At 35.8% G+C, this 22,528-nt stretch overlaps 1 protein-coding gene across 4 annotated transcripts in view; it reads left to right on the forward strand.

Annotated features, from left to right (window-relative positions):
• Positions 1-21,918, forward strand: part of RBM26 (RNA binding motif protein 26) — a 56,744-nt gene extending 34,826 nt beyond the window's left edge. For all 4 annotated transcript variants that reach the window (XM_075712480.1, XM_075712490.1, XM_075712505.1 and 1 more), the window contains 7 exons: positions 1,218-1,292; positions 1,930-2,100; positions 8,082-8,186; positions 10,685-10,894; positions 13,015-13,101; positions 16,421-16,534; positions 21,247-21,918. In XM_075712480.1, the coding sequence (XP_075568595.1) occupies positions 1,218-1,292; positions 1,930-2,100; positions 8,082-8,186; positions 10,685-10,894; positions 13,015-13,101; positions 16,421-16,534; positions 21,247-21,336 (852 nt within the window). In that variant the 3' untranslated portion in view covers positions 21,337-21,918. The remainder of the gene's footprint in view (positions 1-1,217; positions 1,293-1,929; positions 2,101-8,081; positions 8,187-10,684; positions 10,895-13,014; positions 13,102-16,420; positions 16,535-21,246) is intronic.
• Positions 21,919-22,528: the final 610 nt, after the last annotated feature.

Genomic DNA, 22,528 nt, shown 5'->3' on the forward strand with positions numbered 1-22,528 from the left:
CCTGTGAAATGGCAAAAATCTCATAATAACATTATTGACTTATTGCAACAGCTGTAGGGTGGGTTGGGGTTTTTTTGAGACAAGACATTGAAGATGTGCTAAGTGATTGGCTCTTTTTTTCATGTGCTCTTTCCTCTCTTCAGAGATTTCTATTACAATGTACTAGTACCTGTGGAAAAACATGATTTTTTGGGACTTGCTCCCTTCTTTCCTTCTGTCTCCCTAGTTTTTCTTAGCATTCATCCCCTTGTCTTCCCTTTCCCTTCAGAAAAATGATTGCACACTGTATTGCAAAACTAACATTTCATGCCGTATTTGGGAAGACATACAGAAACCTTACTGCTATTTTATGGCTGTTGTGCATTTGTACTCTTTGTATAAGGTAGTCTGATCCCAGTTAGTTGGTGATCTGGAGGTGCAAAATCATCTTCTACCTCTCCTCTTTTATCCCATTAAATATGTTGGTAGCAAAGCTCTTAATTGTTTTCTGCAAGTATCCTGCTATCTAAGACTTCTACGTTCTCTATCTGAGAGACAGAAGCAATTGCTTTCTCTCAAGCAGCATTAGTAGGAGCTGAGCACAGCAGCTGTGGCACCTCCTCCTGCTTCTCCTTCTGAGTGTAATAAGTCACAAATTTATCAAATTCACCTTGATTTGCCCATTGCGATGTCAAGATTCTGTTTTTAGCAGATTGAGTGGTAGTAGTTTTCACTTCCAAGTTATAGTAGTCAGATGCAAGAGAGATCGTTTTCTTTGGGTAACATTTTAATTTTATGAAATGGAATGTGTTTTCTTTTTGCTTGTAACTGTACTGGAGAATGTGTTTTCATTGATGGACTTGATTTACAGTTGCTTTCAAGATACTGTCCTTGCACATTTAAACTCTTGTACTCTGTACCTCTTGCAATAGCATATTATATTGCCTTTCAGCTTTCAGTTGAGTTGTGTAAGGGGTTACTTTGTATGTAAGTAATAATGAAGTCTTGCCAGCACAGATCCAACTAGGAAAGGTCATTAGATCCTTCACTAATTTGGTGATGCATTGTTTTCCAAAACATAATTTGAAATATTGCCTGTTAGTACCTTGAGTTGCTGTTACTAATTTTTTCCCTCTTATTGTAAGTTACTACTGTATAGTTGTCAGGTATAGTATATTATTCTTCTGGCATTATTTTTCAAAATCTAGAAACTTTCTGTAATTTTTTTATGCTTCTAGGAAGCATTACGACTTCAACAAGATGTGAGAAAAAAGAAGCAAGAAATATTAGAGAAGCACATTGAAACACAAAAGGTAAAATGTTAGCCTTAAAGAAAGTCAGCAATTCAGTTGTAAAATCTCAGTTCATGTCTCTAAAATCTTTCAGAATTTACAAGCATAAGCTACAAAACTGACCTATAAAATCAGCATTCTCTTAGAATGGTATTATCACATTATTTTAAGTTTAAAGTTTTAATCTAACTTGTCATGTTAGTTCGCTTGAAAAACTGCAGGCTTATGCAATTTAGGGGCAACTTTAGTTAAAATTGTGTAATTTGGGTGCAACATACGTGTGTTTTTTTGGGAGAAGTGAAAGCCTGAGCATTCTACTTGACAAGAGCAGAAAAGATTAATGTAGAAAAGTATGCATGACTGCACTCAGGCTTAGGAGGAGAAAAAGGCCAAAATGTCATTTTAAGTTGAATAAAAATTTTGAAATAATTTAAGTGTGTTGAGCAAATCTGTCCAAATGATATCAGGTGTTCATTAGCAAATGAATTAGAGACAAAGATTTTAATTTAATATAAGCTGTTAAAAGCCCTGTATGTTGAATTTGAAGATCACATCAAAAGAAATGCAATATTCTGTTTTTCTGTTAGTTGTAATGAATACTTGAAAACTGATCTGTAATAGTAGTTGCTAAGTAAAAATTTTTTTTTAAATTGGACAGATGCTGATTTCAAAGCTGGAGAAGAATAAAGCCATGAAATCAGAAGACAAAGCTGAAATCATGAAAACACTGGAAATTTTGACTAACAGCATTACCAAGTTAAAAGATGAATTGAAAGGTGTATCACCAGGAGGAGGGGCTCCTTTAAAAAGCATGAAAACTAAGACTCAGGTACTCAAGTTTTGGTCATCTTTTTAATAAGATGAATTCACATGCTTATGTCAGCAGAATAAAAATATGCAGCCACATCAACAGTATTTAGAACTGTACTGGTTTAATTTTGAAGTCATCTTTGAAGTGAGATTGGTTTTGCCCTCTTTTTGAAGGAACATAGTTAATTTTAAAACCATGCTGTTGTCTAAAAGGTTTATCCACTGTTACACAGATATTATATCACCTGGAAAATCAAACAAAAACCCCCAAAATCTTATGATTATTTCTTTTGCCTTATCTGATCTTTTGTGTATAGTCTATTGCTTTCTTAAATTTTTAATAGAAAATTTGCTCTTAAACAGGTCACAAGGTGATTAAGAATTAAGTGAGACTTTGAGAAGTAACATTTTAAGAAATTAATGTGTTCTTGTAAATACATTATAACCTTTTCTTGCTTTATCAAGTGAGGAAGTGCATACTAATAAAAAAGCAGATTTTTGTACAGTGTATTTTACAGTAGAAGACAAAAAGTCTTGCTCTTTTCTTGCTGTTTTCATTCAGTTCTTAAATCTTCAGAATGCTTAGTCTTCTAATGTTTGGGATTCTGTTTTAAAAAACTGGTGTAACATTGCAACCCAGATTTAATTTAAGTGGCTCGTTGGTTTTAAGTTTCAAACAGTATTTCTACTGCTTTATTTTACATAGAAATATAGGCATTAAAGTAACTGCAGTGTAAATTAGTGTTGTACAGTTTTGAAAAGAAATATGAAAAAGAAATACTGAAATGACCTGTATATACTCAGTGTAGCTTCTTACATCATTTGTCAGTCAGGAAAAAGTTGAAGTAGCGTATTTTTATCCTGAAAATGGACATAGATTATAATTGCTGGAAGTCAGTTGTTATACCTCTTAAAACAAATTCAGTTGCAGTGGAATAGTCTACTGTGTTTTAGAGGGGGAACTGAGTATAATAGTCCCAGAATTCAGACACCGCTATAATAAGATTAAATTCCTCTTTTTTTGGAGATGAGGGACAAGGTTTATTTTTTTTTTTTTTTAGTATTTTTGAAAGAGAGTGGGTGTTGTTTGGTGAGAAAATGTTTGAGAGGTCTGAAGAAAGTTACCTGCCTGTAGAGTGATTTTGAACTATATTTATATATTTTCAAAGCTGCATTTGGTTGTTAAAGCCTCATGTTCTTGAGAAGTATTCTTTTGGTGGTGATGTACAGTGCTCCATAAATTTGAACAGGATAAATAGTTTATAACAGTTTTGATCCAAGAATAACAGTCGGTTGTGGGTTTCATCACATCCAAGGGAAAGAATCCAGATCCATAGAAGTGAAGAAGCAAGTTGCATCATGAAAACTCGGTAAATTCTTGACTAGAAAATCAGGAATGCAGCATTTTAACCCATGAGAGTTATTTTACTCTGAGAGTGGTCCAGTAAATTCTTAGAGCAGACAAGAAAATAGTCCCATAACACAAAATTACTCAAAATGGTTGAGACTGGAAGGGATTGCTGGGGATCATCTTGTTCCATCACCAGGCACCACTAAGAAGAGTCTAGATGTCGTCTTTACTCATCTGCACTGGGTATTTATACACATGGATAAGGTCCCATCCCCCCACCACCTTCTCCTGAAGTCAGACAATCCCAGCTCTGTCAGGCTCTGCTCATAGCAGTAGATGCTCCAGTCCCTTGATCATCTTTGTGGCCTTTCACTGGACTCCCTCCAGTATGTCTCCCTTGTGCTGGGGAGCCTGGAACTGGACGCAGCACTGCTCTGCAGTGGTGAGGCCACATATGTAGAGGAGAAGGATCACCTCGCTTGACCTCCTGGCGATGCTCTTCCTAATGCAGCCCAGCCTGTTGGCTGCCTTTGCCACAAGGACACATTGCTGGTTCATGTTCAACTTCTTCCCTTCTACCAGGACACCTCAGGTCCTCTTCATCTGGGCAGCCCCCAACCTGTACTGGTGTCTGGGGTTATTCTTCTCCAGGTGCAGGACTTGGCATTTCCCTTTGTTGAAATGCAGGAGGTTCCTCCTGCCCCATTTCTCCAGCATGTCAAGATCCTTCTGAATGGAAACATAACCAGCTGGTGTAACAGCCACTCCTCCAAATTCTGTTTTATTGTCCACAAACTTGCTGAGAGCACACTCTGTCTTACGATCCAGGCCACTAATGAAGATGTTAAACAGTATTGACTGCTGGGGTATGCCGCTTGTGACTCTTCTCCAGCTGTACTTTCTGCCACTGATCAGAACCCTTTGAACCCAACAGTTCAGCTTGTTTTCAGTCAATCTCACTGGCTACCTATCTATTTAGCACCTCATCCTTTTGGCTGTGAGGGTGCTGTGGGTGACAGGACTGAAAACCTTACTGAAGTTAAAATAAACAACTTCCACTACTCTGCTCTTGTCCACGAATCCAGTCATCTCATTGTAGACGGCTGTTAATGTCAAGCATGATTTCTCCTTCCTTTTTCCCCAATCACCTTCTTGTTCTTAATATGCTTGGAAATGGTTTCCAAGATTATTTGCTCCTTCATCCTTCCAGGGATTATGGTAAGGCTGACCAGCATGTAGTTCCTCAGATCTCCTTGCCCTTCTTGAAGATTGGAGTGATGTTTGCTTTTTCGCAGTCCCAAGGAGCCTCCCCTAAATGCCATGAACTTTCAAAGATAATGGAGATTAAATTTGCAGTGACATCAGTGAGCTCCCTCATTACTCATGGTTCCATCCTATTGGGTCACAGGTATTTGTGTATGTCCAGTTTGTTTAAATGTTTCCTAACTTGATTCTCGTCCAGCAAAGGTAAGTATTCCTTGCTCCAGGCTTTCCCACCAGTCTCAGGATCTGGGATTGCTGAAGGCAAGTCTTTCCAGTAAAGACTAAGGAGTAGGAGGTACTGAGTACCTCAACTGTTGCAAGGTCCGCTTTCACATTCAGCAGTCAGCCCATGTTTTTCACAGCATAGTGTTCCTTTTGCTGCTCATAGGCCTGCGGAAGCCTTTCTTCTTGTTCCTCAGCCCCCTTGCCAGATTCAGCTCCAGGCAGGCTTTGGCTTTCCAAACCAGTGCCTGCATGCTCAGACAGTTTCGTTATATTCCTTCTGTGATCTGACCATGCTTCCATCTCTTGTACACCTTGGTTTTGGATTTAAGTTTTGTTAGAAGCTCCTTGTTCATGCAGACAGGCTTCCTGCCACCTTTGCTTTATATTCTGCATGCTCTGGAACTTGGAGGATGTGATTCTTTAAAATCATCCTGCCTTTCCAGCAGATACCCAGGCCCAGGGTCTTCAAACAGGAGGCTTCTTCCAGTTGTCTGAAGAAGGCCTCATCTATTTCTTTTACCTGATCAGGTAGTGTGTAGTACACACCCACTGCAATGTCACCTGCATTGGTCTGCTGTCTTAATCCTGACTCATAAACTTTTGACTGGCTCATCATCTGTACCCAGGCAGAGCTCCATGCATTCATGCTGCACGGTCACATAAAAGGCAACTCCTGCTCCTCGCTGTCCTGGCTTGTCCTTCCGTAAGAGACTGTATCTGGCTACTGCAGCACTCCAGTCATGTGAGTTTTCCTACGAAAAAAATTTTGTAGTCTCAGTGAAACTGTAGCCCTGTAACTGCACACAGACATCTTACTCCTCCTCTTTGTTTCACGTTATGTGTATTAGTGTACAGGCTCTTCAGAGAGGCACTGATTTCCCAGAGAAAAAAAAAAAATGAGATCTTTCCCTGTGATACTGTTCTGTAGGCCCTCCCTCATTTATGTGGATTGGTATGTGTGTGCTTGAGGCACTCTCCCTCCTTCAACCCAGCTTTGTTGATCTTAAGATCTCTTCTGCCCACATCGCCCTTTGCTTGGCAACCGGGTCTACCACTTCCTTGTGTGATTGTTGTTTTTACTCAGTAAAGTGAGGCGATATGCTAATTTGAGTTACAGTTTTAATGAAGTTTTTGAGCTGGTTTTTCAGTTCCTTTGTAAAATGGAAAGTGAGAAACATTTTAAGCAAACCCGTCTCATAATGGAGAAAATATCCAAACTGTAGAAAAGTTGATTTTATTGATAGGTCTTCTCTCAGGGAGATCATGCATGATCTGTGAGCATTGTTTTGTTAACATTTGAAAGAGAGAAAACAGTCACTCCCATCTGACCTTTGTGAAAGTGAGGAATTAACAGAGCCTTCAGTTAAAATTTACAACTGACAATTTTCTGAAACACTTTGCTCTAGGTTCTCTTGCATTTTCTTAGCGTTTAAAATCTGGGCAGCTCAGAAGACCCCGCAGACTTGAAGCATTAGGTAGATGAGGCCCATGTGGCTGTACCATTATCTTTGCCTATTTTTGTCTTGTTCCAGTTCATGCAGATTACAAAATACTCTTCTCCCTGAGTGTAGAAACATTTGCTGCTTCTTGGTATGTCTTGAAGGAGGTATTTTTCTTCTTGAGACGTGGCACAGCTCTATAAAAGGGAAGTCTTCATTAAGAGCACTAGAAATAAACCTCAGAAGTCTAGAGACTTTCTTTACAACACCCATGTCACTGGCTGCTTTGTGAGTTCTAACTGCTGGTCATTATTCAACTTCAGAAGTGGTTGTTTTGGTGTGTCATTGATGTGTTGCAACACAGTGGGATTTTAGAAAAATGCTGTTTCCAATTTTGAAAACTTTGAAAACCATTGTACAGGAGATAATGGATTTTTTTTCTGTGGTTGCTGTAGATAATCAGAAAATGGGGCTGAAAGGGGTTCAGGTTGAAGTTGCCAGTTGAATAATCCAGCTTTTTTTCTTTTAAAGCTTCCAGGAAAAAACAAAGAAACAAAAAAAAACCCCTTCTTTATCATTCAGTGGTGATACTTGGTTTCCAACTGTCACAACTGCGAAACCTTCATCTCTTGACAACCAGCCTTTGAATACATTACATGCTGTGGTTTTGAATCAACGGGTGTAAATGTAAAACTGTTTCACAATCATCTATAATTTTATACTTCATTTGTGATGTCACTGGAACATTTGGCTGCTGCTTTTTCCATTAAAAAAACAAACAAACAAACAAAAAAACCCAACAAAACCTTCCAGTTTGGAACAGAACTTCAAATAAAATTTTCATTGTCTCATAAAGCCCTTGCCTGCACCTGTACCAGCACCTGCACCTTAGCAGTTGTAATGAACATGTCTAAATTTGGGTTCAGAGACACTGTTCAGTTTCATACGTGTTTTTGAACTTTCTAATAATTTTTTTAAGATACTGTGTTCTGGAAGGCAAGTCCGGGTGCATCAGAGACCAACCTTTTGTTAGCAGAGGTCTTGTTACTGTGGTTTTTTTACTGCTGTGGTCTGAAGAGAACTACCATTTGTGCTTTTTGCATTGTGATAAACTTACATGTTTTTTTCTCATTACTGATTATAGATTTTGTATTCATTCATAATTGTACTGCATTTTTTTTGTAGAATCCCTTTTTTTCCTCATCATCACTACCATATAATTTTGCATTTTCTATTTTGTGTACCTCTAGTTTAGAAAAAAATTCCTTTGGCTTTGTGTGGTAATCTAAAACCTTTGACATCACCAAGCTCAGAAGCATACTACTACACATTGAAGTTTTATCTTGCCAAGAAGGCTCCTAAGCTTGTGTTTGGTTTGTTTTTGAAGGTGGAAACCTAATGTAGTAAGCAGTATACTTGCAAAGTTACAGCTGTGATCTCAATAAGCCACGACTTGGTTAAGTTTAAAATTTCACTACAGCTTCTAGTTTTCAGATTCCCTTTCCTTGGAGTTTCTAGGAACTTGTTTTCCAGATAGAGGTGCTGTGGCAGACTTCTACCTTACCTGGAGGCCAACACTGGCCAATCCTTAAGTCACTGTGTATTTCTGAAATAGCCTGCTGATAGGAGTGTAGCAATAGATTCCTGGGTTTTTCGGAAAATTGTTTCCTCAGTAGAGAATGTGAACTGTGGAACTAATAATTTACCGTAACAATTTCTTAGATGCAGAAAGAGTTACTAGATACTGAACTGGATTTATACAAGAAGATGCAAGCTGGGGAGGAAGTTACTGAATTAAGACGAAAATATACAGAGCTACAGCTGGAAGTATGTTTGTCTCTTCTTTTGTAGCAATTAACTTTTAATCAAGTATTTTCATGTATGTTTATTAGCTTGTGTATTGTATCATAAACTATTTTTTTCTAGAGTGCAATATGAAGTTGCATGTAGATGGAGGCATTTAGCAATAATATTTTAAAAAATCAGTTTCTGAATTCCACTGAGGTAGAGGAGTAGTATTTAATTTTGATTACTAATCTATTTAAATTCTGTAACTATTTAGATGACATGATATTTTATAGATTTGTGGTACTAATACTTCCTTGAGAGTGTGGAGTTTTTTTAAATTGTTTCATGTAGGTGGTGGTGTGTTTGATACAGAAGAGTTAAAAAATACTGCTTGATCTTTATTCTTGTTAGCATCCTCTTAATGAGATTAACCAAAAAGGCTGAAGTGCCAAAAGTAATATTATCACAGCATTGGTTTCAAGAAGAGGACTTACCAAAAGCAAATACAGTGTTTCAAGAAGTGTTCAATGTATAGAAACATGCTTTTTCTTAAAGTACTTGCCTTTAAAAAAAAATATTCAGAAGGCTGTGCAAGATTCTTCATATCTGTGTCTTATTTTAGAAATTCTGAATGCTGTGGGTGTTATACTGTGTTTTATTGCACTGTCTTGCCTATATGATTGTATCTACTTAATTGCATGATAATCTTATCTCTTTTTACTGTTAAGCAGGCTGCTGTGTCGCTTAAATCCCTCTTGTCTTAATGAAGTTTGGTCATGTCTTATGTATAACTACATATGAACACAGTGCACATACATATGGCTAAGTTGCATTAAAATCTTACTTTAAAACTAGTTGTTATGCAGCTTTGGTAATTGTTAAAATAGGTTTCTTAATAAGCCAAGCCAAGTGAAGAGAGATATATGTTCTCATGGAGAATCATATTTCAAGTGTACTGAAAGCTTATTTATAAATCATACATTTTAGAAAAATATGTGAATTGAATGATCTGTAAAATAGCAGTAGAAAAGCGTGTGCTCATTCAAGATAAAGTTACACTGTAGGTGAGTGTGCTAATACTACTCGATCTCTCATTAAGTCTGTATTTCGAGTTGGAAAAACAATTGTGGCTGTTTCAGGACAGTAATTTTTTTTCTAGTAAAATGAATATTCTGAGGCCTTTAGCAAATACTGATCAAAGTAGATGGAGAAAAACAGGCTTGTTAGTAAAGCACACCAGTATGTTTCAAGGAACAGCATGAAATGTATCCCTTGTATAATTTACAAGAGGGATGTGGGTTTTTTTCCCTTGATGTTCATTTGATTCTTCAGTATTCTTACAAATTCTTTAGAAAAACTTCTAATTCACACATTGCCTTTGCGACTTTAACTCCCACAATATTCATGTGTTGCTTCTGTGGCTCATAACCTGCTGTTCTGTTCCAGGTGGCCCTGATTTTACTGTGAGAAAACTCAAACAGTATATAGCTTGATTGTTGAGTCAGCATAATCTTTAAGTTTCTGGATTATTCATTTAACCATTTAAAAATGTTTAAAAAAAAAAAAAACCCACAGGATTCTTTTTACAAAAAAATAAAAAGTGAGCTATGTACGATTGTAAACTTATCTGAATAATTTCATGAATAAAGCCGTAACAGATTGATCTCCTCATGGGTTATATCAGTGGCATGCATTAAAGTAGTGCTATCAGTGCTTGAGTTGTAAACATGCAGGATACGTTAAAAACATTGTTACAGTGCTTTCATTTAACATTTGATTATTACATCAGATCTATTTGGGTTTGAAATACTTTTTTCTTGTTATAAACATTGATTCAATCCTTGAAAGTGCTTTTTTGAAACTTAAAATAGCTTTTGTGAATTGTTTTTTAAATAGCTGTCAGAGATACTGTTGTTGGCCTTTTGACTTTTCGTGGAGAATGTATGCCAGTTCTTTAGAAGGGATACACAAGTATTGTGGGAATGGAAATTAGTGAGTGCGTACAGCCAAATCGTTAGTGAATACTTTGTCCTTGGAGGTGCTCATTAGAGCCTCTGTTTCATACCTCACAATTCTGTGGCCAAGCGCTATTATGTTGGATTAATTCTGGTCAGAATAAAAGTCCTGGCTGGAATTTCAGAGACAAATTAAGAGACAAAGATGAAAAGACAAATTAAGTAGTTAGTCACCACATCAAGAAAATTTGTTAATGAAATTTCAAATGTTGTACTGCAGTTCCTTTCTCCTATGAGGAATTATCCTTGCAGATAAGGGCTCTTTTGATATCTGTTTCTAATACCTGGTTCTTTTGTTCCTATTTCCATCCTATTTTTGATCTGTTAATAATTAACAGTATTAGCTTTTTAATGTTATTAACATGTTCGCCTTTTGTTATTTTAAGACCTGTAAGCTGCTCTTTCTGAGGCTTGTTTGGGGATGTGTTTTTAGGAAACATCAGAATATGTGTTTGTTAATTTTGTCTAAATATTTAGATTATGAATTTTAATACATCAATATGTTATGTATAAACATCTTAGGCTGCCAAACGAGGGATTCTTTCTTCAGTTCGTGGTAGAGGGGTTCATGCAAGAGGTCGGGGTGCATCACGTAGCAGAGGTAGAGGAATACGAGGCCGGGGTAGAGGCAGAGGAGTTCCTGTGCATGCAGTTGTGGATCATCGACCTAGGGCATTAGAAATCTCTGCATTTACAGAAAGTGATAGAGAAGATCTTCTTCCTCATTTTGCGGTATGTGGCAATTTCACTTTTTCTGTTCTTTGGATGACATTCTTCTATTGAATGACTTGTTTTCTCTTGATTCAATTCATCTGGAAATACTATTTAGGAATGAATCTTTAACATGATATACCTGTTCATGGAAAAAGAGGATGCATCAGAAAAAGGTGAAACAAAGAGAAATGACACCATTGATTCCATTAGTTATAACTGTAACCACATAGCATTTACAAGACTTGTTTTTTTTTCCTTAAAAAGAAAGGAAATTGGGAATATAAAGTAATGACTTAAAATATTTATTTGTTCAGGATATATATAAAATTGTTACAAATTTTTAGGTATACAAAGATAACATAACTGAAGGGATGGTGAGAACAACGACTGATTCAGTGCCACACTTTCAATACCTGAAGCCTGTTTATCTTTATTGAAGTATCTTAATAAGTGCTTAATGAAAATTTTCACTGAAAATTTTCAGTGCTTTTGCCTAACTTTCTGAATTTAAGAATCAAGATTAGGATTGTGCAACTATAGGCAGATCTTGGCAGGGCAGACAGAGGTTTCTGTCTATTCATCTCTGTAAACTTAAGTCATCAGAGCTTTTTCTACATTTTCTTTTTTTCTGTTTTTAGTCTGAAAAATGATAAATTGACGTACATAACTTTGTAGCAAATTTTTATGTGCAAATATAATGATGTTGAGGAATCAAGACAAATTTATAAAAAAACACCACTATTATACTGGGTTTTTTAAAGTGTTGTGTTTCCAGGAGCTATATATATACACACACATACATAGATTTACATATATAATTTGTTCCCCTTAAATACACCACATCATACCTATATAGGGGAACAAAAAGGGAACCATCATACCCATAAGGGGAACAAAATGTCTTTCTATACAGATGAATGACAGACCGAACATTTATACATACCTCTGTATATACGTGTGTGTGTATTTAAGGGGAACAACAGTATTTTCTATAGGGATGTATGACGGACAGAACATTTGAGCAATGGCTTTATAAATTTTTGGTGTAAAATGAACATAAAACTTTGAAATGAAGCAATACAATCTACTTGGTCAACCATGGGATGTTTTTGAGTCCAGTTTCAATGATGAGTATAAGAAAAAACTATTTTTAATCTACAGCATGATACTGTGATTTAGTCTGCCTTATGAACATTGTTAAAGTAAATTTTGCTGGTCACCTTTCATATTTTGCATTTCATTATATATTTACCTTACTGACTGCAAAAAATTATAAAGAAGACAACAGAGAATCTGCCACTGTTAAAAGCTTGCTGTGTGCTGTCAGTTTATGGTCATAATTTGCTCAGAACTCAGCGTTTTCTTATACTTTGGTTTTATTGCAGGGAGTATTAAACTCACTATCTTTAACAAACAAAAATATTAACAAAAACACTTAGTAGCATCAACAATTCTATTCACAGTGTTAGTAGTATAACACTGAGAAAAAACATTAATTATTTCATTTTGCAGGTTGTGCATTTGCGGTTTTTAAGCTTTCTCCAAATTCCGTGGAAATGCACTGAGTTGTATTTCCATTTCTGTGATACGATATCACAACTCTCTGCACATCAACAGTGCACTCCACCTGTACAGATGTATTGGGCATTGCAGCTTTCAGTGATGGCAGCATTAAAGGTAGCAATACCATAGAGACCATTACAGGAATAGATGGGTCAGATTCTTAAGATACTGAAATCAAGTTAAGTTTTGAAACTTTTTGTGCAGTCCCTGTGTCTAATAAATCTTTTTGTGGAAGAGTTTCATAATAGACTAATGGAATCATCTCAAGAGCCCTTCTTTCTGATCAAGAGAGAAATACTGAAGCAGAAGAACCTCTTTTTCTATCATAATTCTACTTCATGCCTGTATGTTTACAATCAGGAAATCCAGAGAATACAGCACTTCTGTGTTTTAGAAATGCAACTAAAAGTAACTATACCTTGCAAAGACAAGTACTCTGATTGGCATTAAGGCTGTGAAAGGTACACTATTCTAATTTTATATGATTTTTGAGGGCATTTGATTTAGGACAGCTTTTTTTAGAGGTGGAGGACTATTTCACTAAGCTTTTTATTTATTTATTTATTTATTAAAAGCAATATGGTGAAATTGAAGATTGCCAGATAGATGACTCTTCTCTCCATGCAGTGATTACCTTTAAGACAAGAGCAGAAGCTGAAGCTGTGAGTATAGTCTTTGTTGAAAATACTCTGCAACGTTCAACTACTTTCTAGTTACATTATACTTCTATATTTGATTAAATTTAATACTGCTAATTATTTAAAACCATTTTAAAAGAAGTCTGACACAAAGGTTTAATTGTAGATTAAACAAATCTGTCAGAACAGCATATTACTGAAATCCTTAGGAAACAAGGGTGTTCACTATAAACTCAAGTACAGGATATAAGAGAGGAATTCAGAGAAACACTTGGGAATTGATAGCTGGATGTCTTGGTTTATCTTTATTTAATTGTCAGTTGTTTTCACCTGAAGACTTGGTACCCTCACAGTCTGCCTGAAGATCAGTTGGATTTACCTTTGCCTGAAAACCTGTGATTAGTGTAAATGTGATTTGATGTGGTGGGATTTTCTTTTTCTTCTTTTTTCCCCCTCCCCTTTTTTCCCCCTCCCCTTTTTTCCCCCTCCCCTTTTTTCCCCCTCCCTTTTTTAGCATATTTCTTAGAAATTTAGGAAATTACAGAAGTACAGAATTATAGAAGTAACTTTTAGAGATTAAAATCCAGAGTTGAGGCATGTTGTAATTCAGCATCCTTACATATGGACCATTAGGACTTAATACGTGGCTCAGTAGGACTCCTGCCTTATCCAGTCCATTTTGCGCAGTCCACTTGTGCAAAATAACAACCATAGTTGTTCTGCAAATGATGTTGTTTTCTTTAAAATCCTCGCATCACTGTTGGAAAGGACTATTCTGAAAATAATAGGGACTCCAGAAAGAATGGATTCATGTTTATGGTATGGTTGTATGGAAAGATTTAATTTTATATTTATATTTTGCACAAAGTTCGTCTTGCAGAGTTTACTTGGACACAATTTTCATATCTGGCCAGACTCTCCTCCTTTTGTATGCTTTATCTTGGGACACCAGTGACCTGACTGACAGAAATACTGATAATTTACAATGCAAATTAAGCCACTGACAATAGTTTTGAACACTTACAGTATCGTTATGGTTACATATTTTGAGAAACAATTTGATGCACATGCTAAAGATGTTTTACAGAAACATAAAAGTCTTGTTTGTGAAACTCATGTATATCAATGATAAGCACTAACTGTACGGAGATTGTAATTGTTGCATAAAAAAGGAAGTGTAATTAATGGTATGTAGTATATACTGAATGATAGGGAAAAACAGTACCGTACAACTTTGTTGAAGGAACACAGTTCAACAGTGAACAAAAGTTCTGTGGAGAATAAGAAATACCTGCTCACAGATAAAAGCTGTCATAATTAGTATACTCCCAAGTGGACTGAATTAAGGTTGGAATTTCAGTTTTGGTGCTTCCTGACATTGGGTGCTTCATTTTGTAACTTCATATTCTTTGATGTTGTCATTTACGTAAGAAATATGCTAAGTATTGAGAGGAACTTTTGCTTCCCTGAAAATAGGTCACTGAGAACAATAATCTGTTTTTATGGACTGTCCAAATAAAGTCTTTACTTCTCCCAGGTGGAGCATGATTCACAACAAGGATCTTGACAGTATCTTACTACAGATACTTGTTTATCAGCAAAGTACAGTTTTTACTGTTGTAACTTACTTTGCTTAAAAATTAGCATGGAGAATCATTTCACCCTTAGCTAAATTTCTGTACCCAAAAAGCAGGGAGTGGTAGTAGTTTGGAACCAAACAAAGAAGCATAGATAGGAAGCACTTGAAAAAGAAGGTAGTGCGGAGAATGAAGACAGATGTGGGCAGGGGAGAAGGGAGATATGTTTGGTGGAGAGGTTGAAGTCAACATTATGTACTTCTCCCCCCCCCTTAATTTATGATGCATTTCACTGCATTTGAAAAGCATTATGTTTTTCCTCAATCACTCTCATATAGAATAGGTGGACTTTTCAAGCTGTATTCAAAGTGAAGTTCACAATATGCACCGGAAAGCGGGGATATTTTAGCTGGGTCAGAATTCATGATCGATTTGTGAGATGTCCACATTCTAGTTAGCATTAAAACTTTTAATTGTCGAATGACTTTGTGTCTAATTGCACCTTCATTTTTAAATTAAAATTTTATGAAAACTGTGTGTGATCAAATATAGTAAAATCTGTATTTACCTTAAGATATTCTTATATATTAAATATATTTCCACTGGAATATCTGTGTTTAGTACTAAACCAGACTCTAAGACTGGCAATTGGAGAAGTTGTAGAAAGCAATCATTAAAAACCTCTGTTGAGGCCAATTGTGATGTAAATGCAGTTCATATTTTACCTTCTTAAAGGAAAATAGGCCTAAGCTTTATGACCATATGTGTTCTAGCCTGGAAGGAAGAGGAGGATTCCCTATTGTAAAATGTTGCGGTTTTATGTAGTAGTAATTTCTTCCAAAGATTACAAGTTGTTTCTGGACCTAAATGTCACGTATAAGTACTTTAAAAATTCTAGTTGTGTGACATTGTGATGAGACCATGGACAAAAAGCTCCTGAGCTGCATTTTAATAAGCATAGAATCTTTTAAATTTATCATAAATTTATATGTACAGATTTAAAATTTATACCTGGGGACTTTAATATCACACAATTCATGTTCAGATGTCATTGAACATGTAATTGTTTCTACATTTCATATTATGCTGTGCTTTCAGATTGTACTATAAATCTTTTGTGACCATGACAGTTATTTCGGAATGTTGCTAACGCTGATTTATGCTCATTCATGTTACTTTAATTTGAACATACTATTTCCAAAGCAGCCACTTAATGCAGCTGGTACTTAGAAAGGCATGAATATCCCATAAGTTAAAAATTTTTACATTTCAATTACAATGGCTTTACAGGAAGCGGAACATTTTCCAGTAGATTAAGTTGTAATCACAAAGGGGCTTTTCTAGTTGTTTGAGGTTGGGGTGTTTTGGGTTTTTTTCTATACATGAAATCATTTGTATTTGTGGGATGTCTTCTTCCAGCAAGTTATGCATTAACAGTTTTGTGTCAGTCTTTGAAAGGTGAAGAACCCATCAAGGTAATATTAAAACCAGGAAGGTGTTGGTTCAGTATGTTACCCACATCACCAAATGGTTTTCTTCTGAATATGTTTTGATCCTTTTCCTGAAAGGATGTGTGAATTCCATGTGCAGTGAATGAAGTTGTTTTGTTTTAACCTTGTAACAGTAATTCAGTATGAACATATTACAACTTGGATTTTCTTTCGAAAAAGCAGGCTGTTGGCTTATTTCTGGCATTTAAGTATTACTGAAGTTAATTTTTTCCCTGACAAAGAAATATGTAACTAAAACATTTAAACTTGTTTTAGGCTGCAATTCATGGATCTCGTTTTAAAGGACAAGAGTTAAAGTTGGCCTGGAACAAACCTGTTGCTAGTATGTCAGCTGTTGAAACAGAAGAAGCTGAACCTGATGAAGAAGAAGTAAGCTTGCTTTTTCTTTTTTTTCCCTTTCATTTTTGTTTTTTTTGAGAGGAAATAATGTAGCTTTTTCAAAAGAAAATGATCTGTTGATTCATACTTCTGTTTTTGAATCTAACTCATGTTTTGATATCAGAAAGTGGATTCATCTATAAATACATTTCTTGTTTTCTAGGCTGTTGAAAGTCCAGATACTTTACTTTTCCTTGCAGAAATGTTTCACTTTTTGCACAACAAAAAACTCTAGAGGATATATCTAGAGAATGGAAGGGGTGGGTTTGAACTTGCATGAGAGAGATTGAGAATTTTGTCCAAAACATGAGGGTTTGTACCATCTACTTCAGGCACTAATTTCTTAGAGGATCAAATTTCAGAATCGAATTTTCCTTTATAGAGAGATACGGCTTGGAGGATACAGGTGAAGGAATAATTTAGTTCATTTACTAACTTCATTCAGACATCTAAAGTACCCCTACTGAGTGTTAGTCTTCATTGTGGTGCGTGAAAGATATTAAAGCTTTGTCCAGGTAACCTTTATTGGTTAATGTATTAACAGTGGAACAGCATTTCTTGATGCATTTAACTCATTACACTCAAAATTCCAATGTTTGTGAATTCTGAAAAAAAAGATGCCACTTGGGGAAGAAGTCAAGCAATCTTTTTTCTAATTCATTTACTGTCAGTTAACTGTATATACATAATTGCTATAGAATAGCTGAAGTAGAAGTACAGCTTGACTTACTTGGTGATGGTAATTTGTCTGTATCTTTTTTCCTGTGATATTTTGGCAAACCTACCATAGAAGCAGCTTCACAAGATTGTTTTGGTATAACCAAATTTGCTTAGGTTTTTTTACATTTTTTAGTATTTACTTTGTGGTTTTTTTTTTTTTTTTTCCTGAAGGAAGCCAGTTTGACTGTTTGCTTTCTGTCTCCAAAAATGCTAAATTCTTTTTAGAATGTCAGCCAAAGACAGGTAGACTACCTCCACCACTGTGTATTCATATAAGGCATTTGTGCATTCTGACTTACTAAATACTACTTTACTTGTATACACAAACCTCAAGCATTGTCAGATAGTAATGAGCTGTGAGTGAACAAGAGGCTACACTGGGGAATCTTCAGAGCATCTTAGATATTTTGTCACTTCTCCTTCAGGGATGTATTGCCTGTGAAGACCAACAGCAATGTTTGTTGCTGCAAGGAGTCTACCTTATTGAGAGGTCTTATTGAGTAACTACTTCACTGAGACTTCTCCATTTTGCATAAGGAAGGAAGGGCATGGTGGGATATGCAAACACTTCAGAAGAGTAAAGGAAGGAAAGTACAGATTCATTGGTAGGTGAACTACAGTGAGATTCATTTTCTAACCCCAGCTGAAGACACTGAGTATAGGAGGGAACCTCTGGCGTGTAGGTAGTGGGCGGAAAGGGAATGAAGATAGTAACAAGCTACATATGCTGACTGCCCTGGCAAAGGGAAAGGACAGATTGACAAAGACCTTGGGCCTAGATTCTTGACAACATCTTGTCAGCTGTGAAGTGTTTGTGAGGGTGGGATACATCTATTTTAGGTGATGGTTGTTCTCCTTAACAGGAGTCATCAGGTATGGAAAGAAAAGTCAGGGAAAAGCCTGCATGAGACAGTTTTCTGTAATTCATAAATTGATGGACTCATCTAAAACTTTACAGATCTTCAAGATTTAAGTAAAAAGAGGAAGTAATGGGGTTTTTGTTATTAAGAAATAATTTCATTATTTGAATGTTTACCTTTATTTTAGATTTTTTTTCCTTGACCATTTATTTTTCTAACACTTTTCTTGAGAACTGATTTTGTTCTTAAATTTAACTTTTTTTATTTGTCTCTGGACTGTTCCTGCAGTCATTCCTTGGCTAATTATTCTTGTGGAATACGTATAGGAATTGATCTTGGATCAAAACCCCTAGCTTTTCATTGCTCTTGTATACTTGCTGAAATCTTTGCAATAGCAAGTGTGTAATATAAAAAATATTAGTTTACCTGTATTTTTGTTAATAGGGTTGCTGGTTTTTTACTTGGCCCAGCATTTACAGATTTTTTTTTTATTTAACATGATTGAAGTACTTACCTCTGACCTTTTCCCATTTTCAAAACAAGCCAGAGATCTGTAGTTCTTCTGTCTTCTTTCTCTAATGAGATTGGCTTTTATGTGAATTTTCTACAACTGAATTAGTCCTCCTAACTTTCCCCAAATTTCTTTACACAAGGGATTTCTATTCAGTAACCCTTGGGAAATTTTTGCATTTAAATGTCATTCTTTCCTTCTGTGAGCTTTGTATTGCTTCTAGCATTTGGTTAAGTTAGTATTTGAAGTATAACGTTGTGATCCCCAGGTCCTGGATGGATGAGTTCAAGAACTTCCTGTGAAGTTCAACCAATTGCATAAAAGAAATTTTACACAGTTTTATTGTTTAAAATTTGGTACTTATGCAGGATTAGATTGGGGTGGGGTAGGTTCTTATAGTCAGTGGCCTGAATTTTAGTCATACATTCTCTATACAAGTAAAATGCCTTGAGTTTCTGCATGCCTACAATTCATCATGCTGCTTATTTAGCTTCATTGTATAGCAGCTATTGTAAACACATGAAAAAGGTTTCCTTCATTTTTCCATGTCTAAACTACCATTTTAGTTCAGCTAAGGAATACTATGCGAAAGAGGGATAGCAGGCTTAAGACTTGAGTGAAACGAAGTACCTTGATGTTTAAATAAATAAATAAGGGAGGTAGATCATTCAGCAGAGTGACATTCATAATAATGCAACAGGGCTCCTAGTCCATTTATGAAAATATGAGGTAGGTCTTTTGGACTTGGATGCTATAGAAAATCTTGGGCAAGTAGCCACTTAATTATGAAAGCACCTAATCTTCCTAGATGCCTTACATTCTACACCTGGGTGCCTAACAAAAGAGTTGACTCTACTGAGTCAACAACAGATACCTAGGAAGAGTGTAAGACATGTAGATAGAGCTAAGCTTTTAATCATCAGTGGTTTGCAGTGTGGGGACCTGTTGAGTCAGAGGTGGTGTCTTTGTAGTTGAAAGCCCTTGATAGGTGTTTATTTTATGAATTTGTCTGGTTTCTTTGGAATCTGAATAGCATCTGTAATGTCCTGCAACAGGGAATGCTACTGTTCAACTATGTCTACCAAGAATAAGTATCTTTATATGGGACCTGCCACCTGCATGTTTAATTTTGATGTTGTTCTGCTCCTGCATCAAAAAGAAAACCATCATTCTCTCGTCACTTTCTCCAAGACACTTAATATATATGGACTCCTGTCATATTTCCCCTCAGTTACTTTCCCTTCAGACTAGAGAGTCCCTATAGTTGTTCCCCTTTATGGGAGTTGTTCCAGGCTTTTTGAGCATCCCTGCTGCCACTCAGTCTTGTGCACCTTAGAGTTCTGCATTGTGCGCTGCCCAGGACTACTCCTGCTTGACAGCACTGTCATATTTTAGCCTGCTGGACATCAAGACACCACAGGAAGAGGCTAAGTCCTCAGAAGCTTCTGTGTTTTAGTCTAACTCAAGAGTACCCAAGCATACATTGACAGAAAGGTCAGGTGTCAACAGAGCTGCTTTTTAAAATGCACTTTCTGTAGGCAAAAGTAATGAAGATAGAAGTTTCTCTCTCTTGTAAAACAGCCTACTGGAAAGTGAGAAGGCTTAGTTCTGGGCTTTCTTCAGCCTACAGCCTCACATCTGTCCAGAAGGCTCCCTGACTTCACAAATCAACCTTTAGGCCTCCTGTTGAATTTGCAAATTCTGTAGGAAAAAAATAACTACAGTTACTGGGACCAGAAGAATAAGCAAGGAAGACCATAACTCTTATCTAACAGCTGGGAGACTTTGCTAGGGAAAGACATCCTTGTGTTTTAGTCCTTTCTTTAGCTAGTGCAGAAATTGCTGTGATAGGTGCAATCATCAAAACGATATCTAACGATAACTATCCTGAGACGGGATAGTTTATATATACACAGCTGTGTCTATATGAAGACAAAAATTAAAACAACTCACAGTTTATCTTTCTTTTTTTTAACTTTGCTTGTGTGAAGCCTGTAACTGTCAACCTGAAATGTTCAGGGTTTTGTAAAGTCTGTCAAATTACTATGTTGCTACTGAAAGCAATTGAAAATACATTAATATATTTTGTCTGTATTTCTGTAAATACCTGTCTCCCTGTGCCAATCTTTTAAATCTTTATATTGTTTTTTGGCTTGATTAGGGTGTCAAAATCAGAATGTCTCAGATTCAACCTTTTTAACATTGTGGCACAGGTAGATTAAGCTCTTGGATGAAAACAGGCATAGTTATTGTGAATGTGAAAAAAATAACATTACTTTTCAGTATAGTATATATCTTAAGTTTCATGGCAACATTGCAGCTTGGACATGAATGATATGCTGAAGAATCAGAAGAGCTATTTAAGTATGAGGTGCATATGTCCTGGTCATTTTGAAGTACACTGAAAAGGAAAAAAAAAAAGTTTCGATTGCCATTTATTAATGTATGTGTATGATACATATACATACAGTATACTTTTTTAGAGCATTACTGTTTTCAATTAAAAAATAAATTTGCTCTTTATTAAATTGCAAGTTTCAGGGATTTGTATTTTGCCTTTTACATCAGAAAATGTTAAAGGTCAACAGAGTATGACGTTTTTTCTCTTGAAGTTTCAGGAAGAATCTTTGGTGGATGACTCGCTGCTTCAAGATGATGATGAAGAGGAGGAGGATAATGAATCTCGTTCATGGAGAAGATGATTCAACTGATCAATGACAATGCTAGAACTGCACCTGTGTTGCATTAGTATTACCTAATGTACTTCTGCATCTTTGTATTAAAAGGGGTTTTGTGATGAAGTTGGATTCGGATGTAGACTAAAAAGCAGCTGGTCAGTTATACGTTTTGAGAGATTGATGTTTGAGTTACATTTCAGTAAATGATTGCTAAAGACATCATACTAGGAACATATGCAATGTTTTTATTACATAGTTCTACAGAAAGTTACAGAATTCTTTGGGTTCTTTGTAATTTACTGAATTGGTCAAACACAAATGACCAAAAGTTGTTATAACATAGATAATTTTTGTTCTATTCCAGATACGGAATGAAAATTTGCATTTAAAATCTTTGTGAATGTTTTCAGAAATGAACAGATAACAGTACTAAACCGAAGTCTCTAAAGTTATGTATTCATAATATTGCATAGTAGTATGCTTAGGCTTTACTATGTACTAGCCTTTTGTTGGATTTGTGTACGTATTTTACCTATGGGTTTTAATGATAAAGTGTATGACTGCTTTGCATATAAGTCCTTATGACTTTAAGATGTTAAAAAATAAAGAAATGGAATGGTCTTCAAAAAAAAAAAAAAAGAAAAAAAGAAAAAAAAAGCAATAACCAAAAAAGCTAAGGCAATGGTCCTTCATAATGAAAAAAAAAAAAAAAAGAAAAAAAGAAAAAAAAAAAAAGAAAAAAGACCATTCCAAATGGCAACCCCCACCCCCATATTCACAAAAGGAGCTCTAATCACTATCACTTACACTAAAATAGTATGAAATATAAAAGAAATCTCAACATAACAATGTTTCATTTACATTAGCACACAGGTGTACTCTGTTGCATAAAAGCTTTTGGATGTCTTCTGAATTTTAAATTGATTTAAGTCAAATGGTAAATAGAATAATATTCCAACCATAAGGAATTTGTTCTCTATCCCTGCACTGTGCAACTGTAGAAGAAAATTTGATCCCACGAAAATATATGGAGTACTGAAATGTAATGTAGGAAGGTGCATTAGGTGAAGTGGAATACCTAGTAGGTATTATTCTAAAAACTCTGACTACGCACACTAATACATTTTTTTTGTTCCTGGGAAGGGGAACTGCCTAGTCCTTTACAGTAAAGGACCTCATTCACCAGAAAGACTTGTTTTTATTTCCATTTAGTGGC

Source organism: Pelecanus crispus, chromosome 1 (assembly GCF_030463565.1).
Source record: "Pelecanus crispus isolate bPelCri1 chromosome 1, bPelCri1.pri, whole genome shotgun sequence".
NCBI classification, from domain to species: domain Eukaryota; kingdom Metazoa; phylum Chordata; class Aves; order Pelecaniformes; family Pelecanidae; genus Pelecanus; species Pelecanus crispus.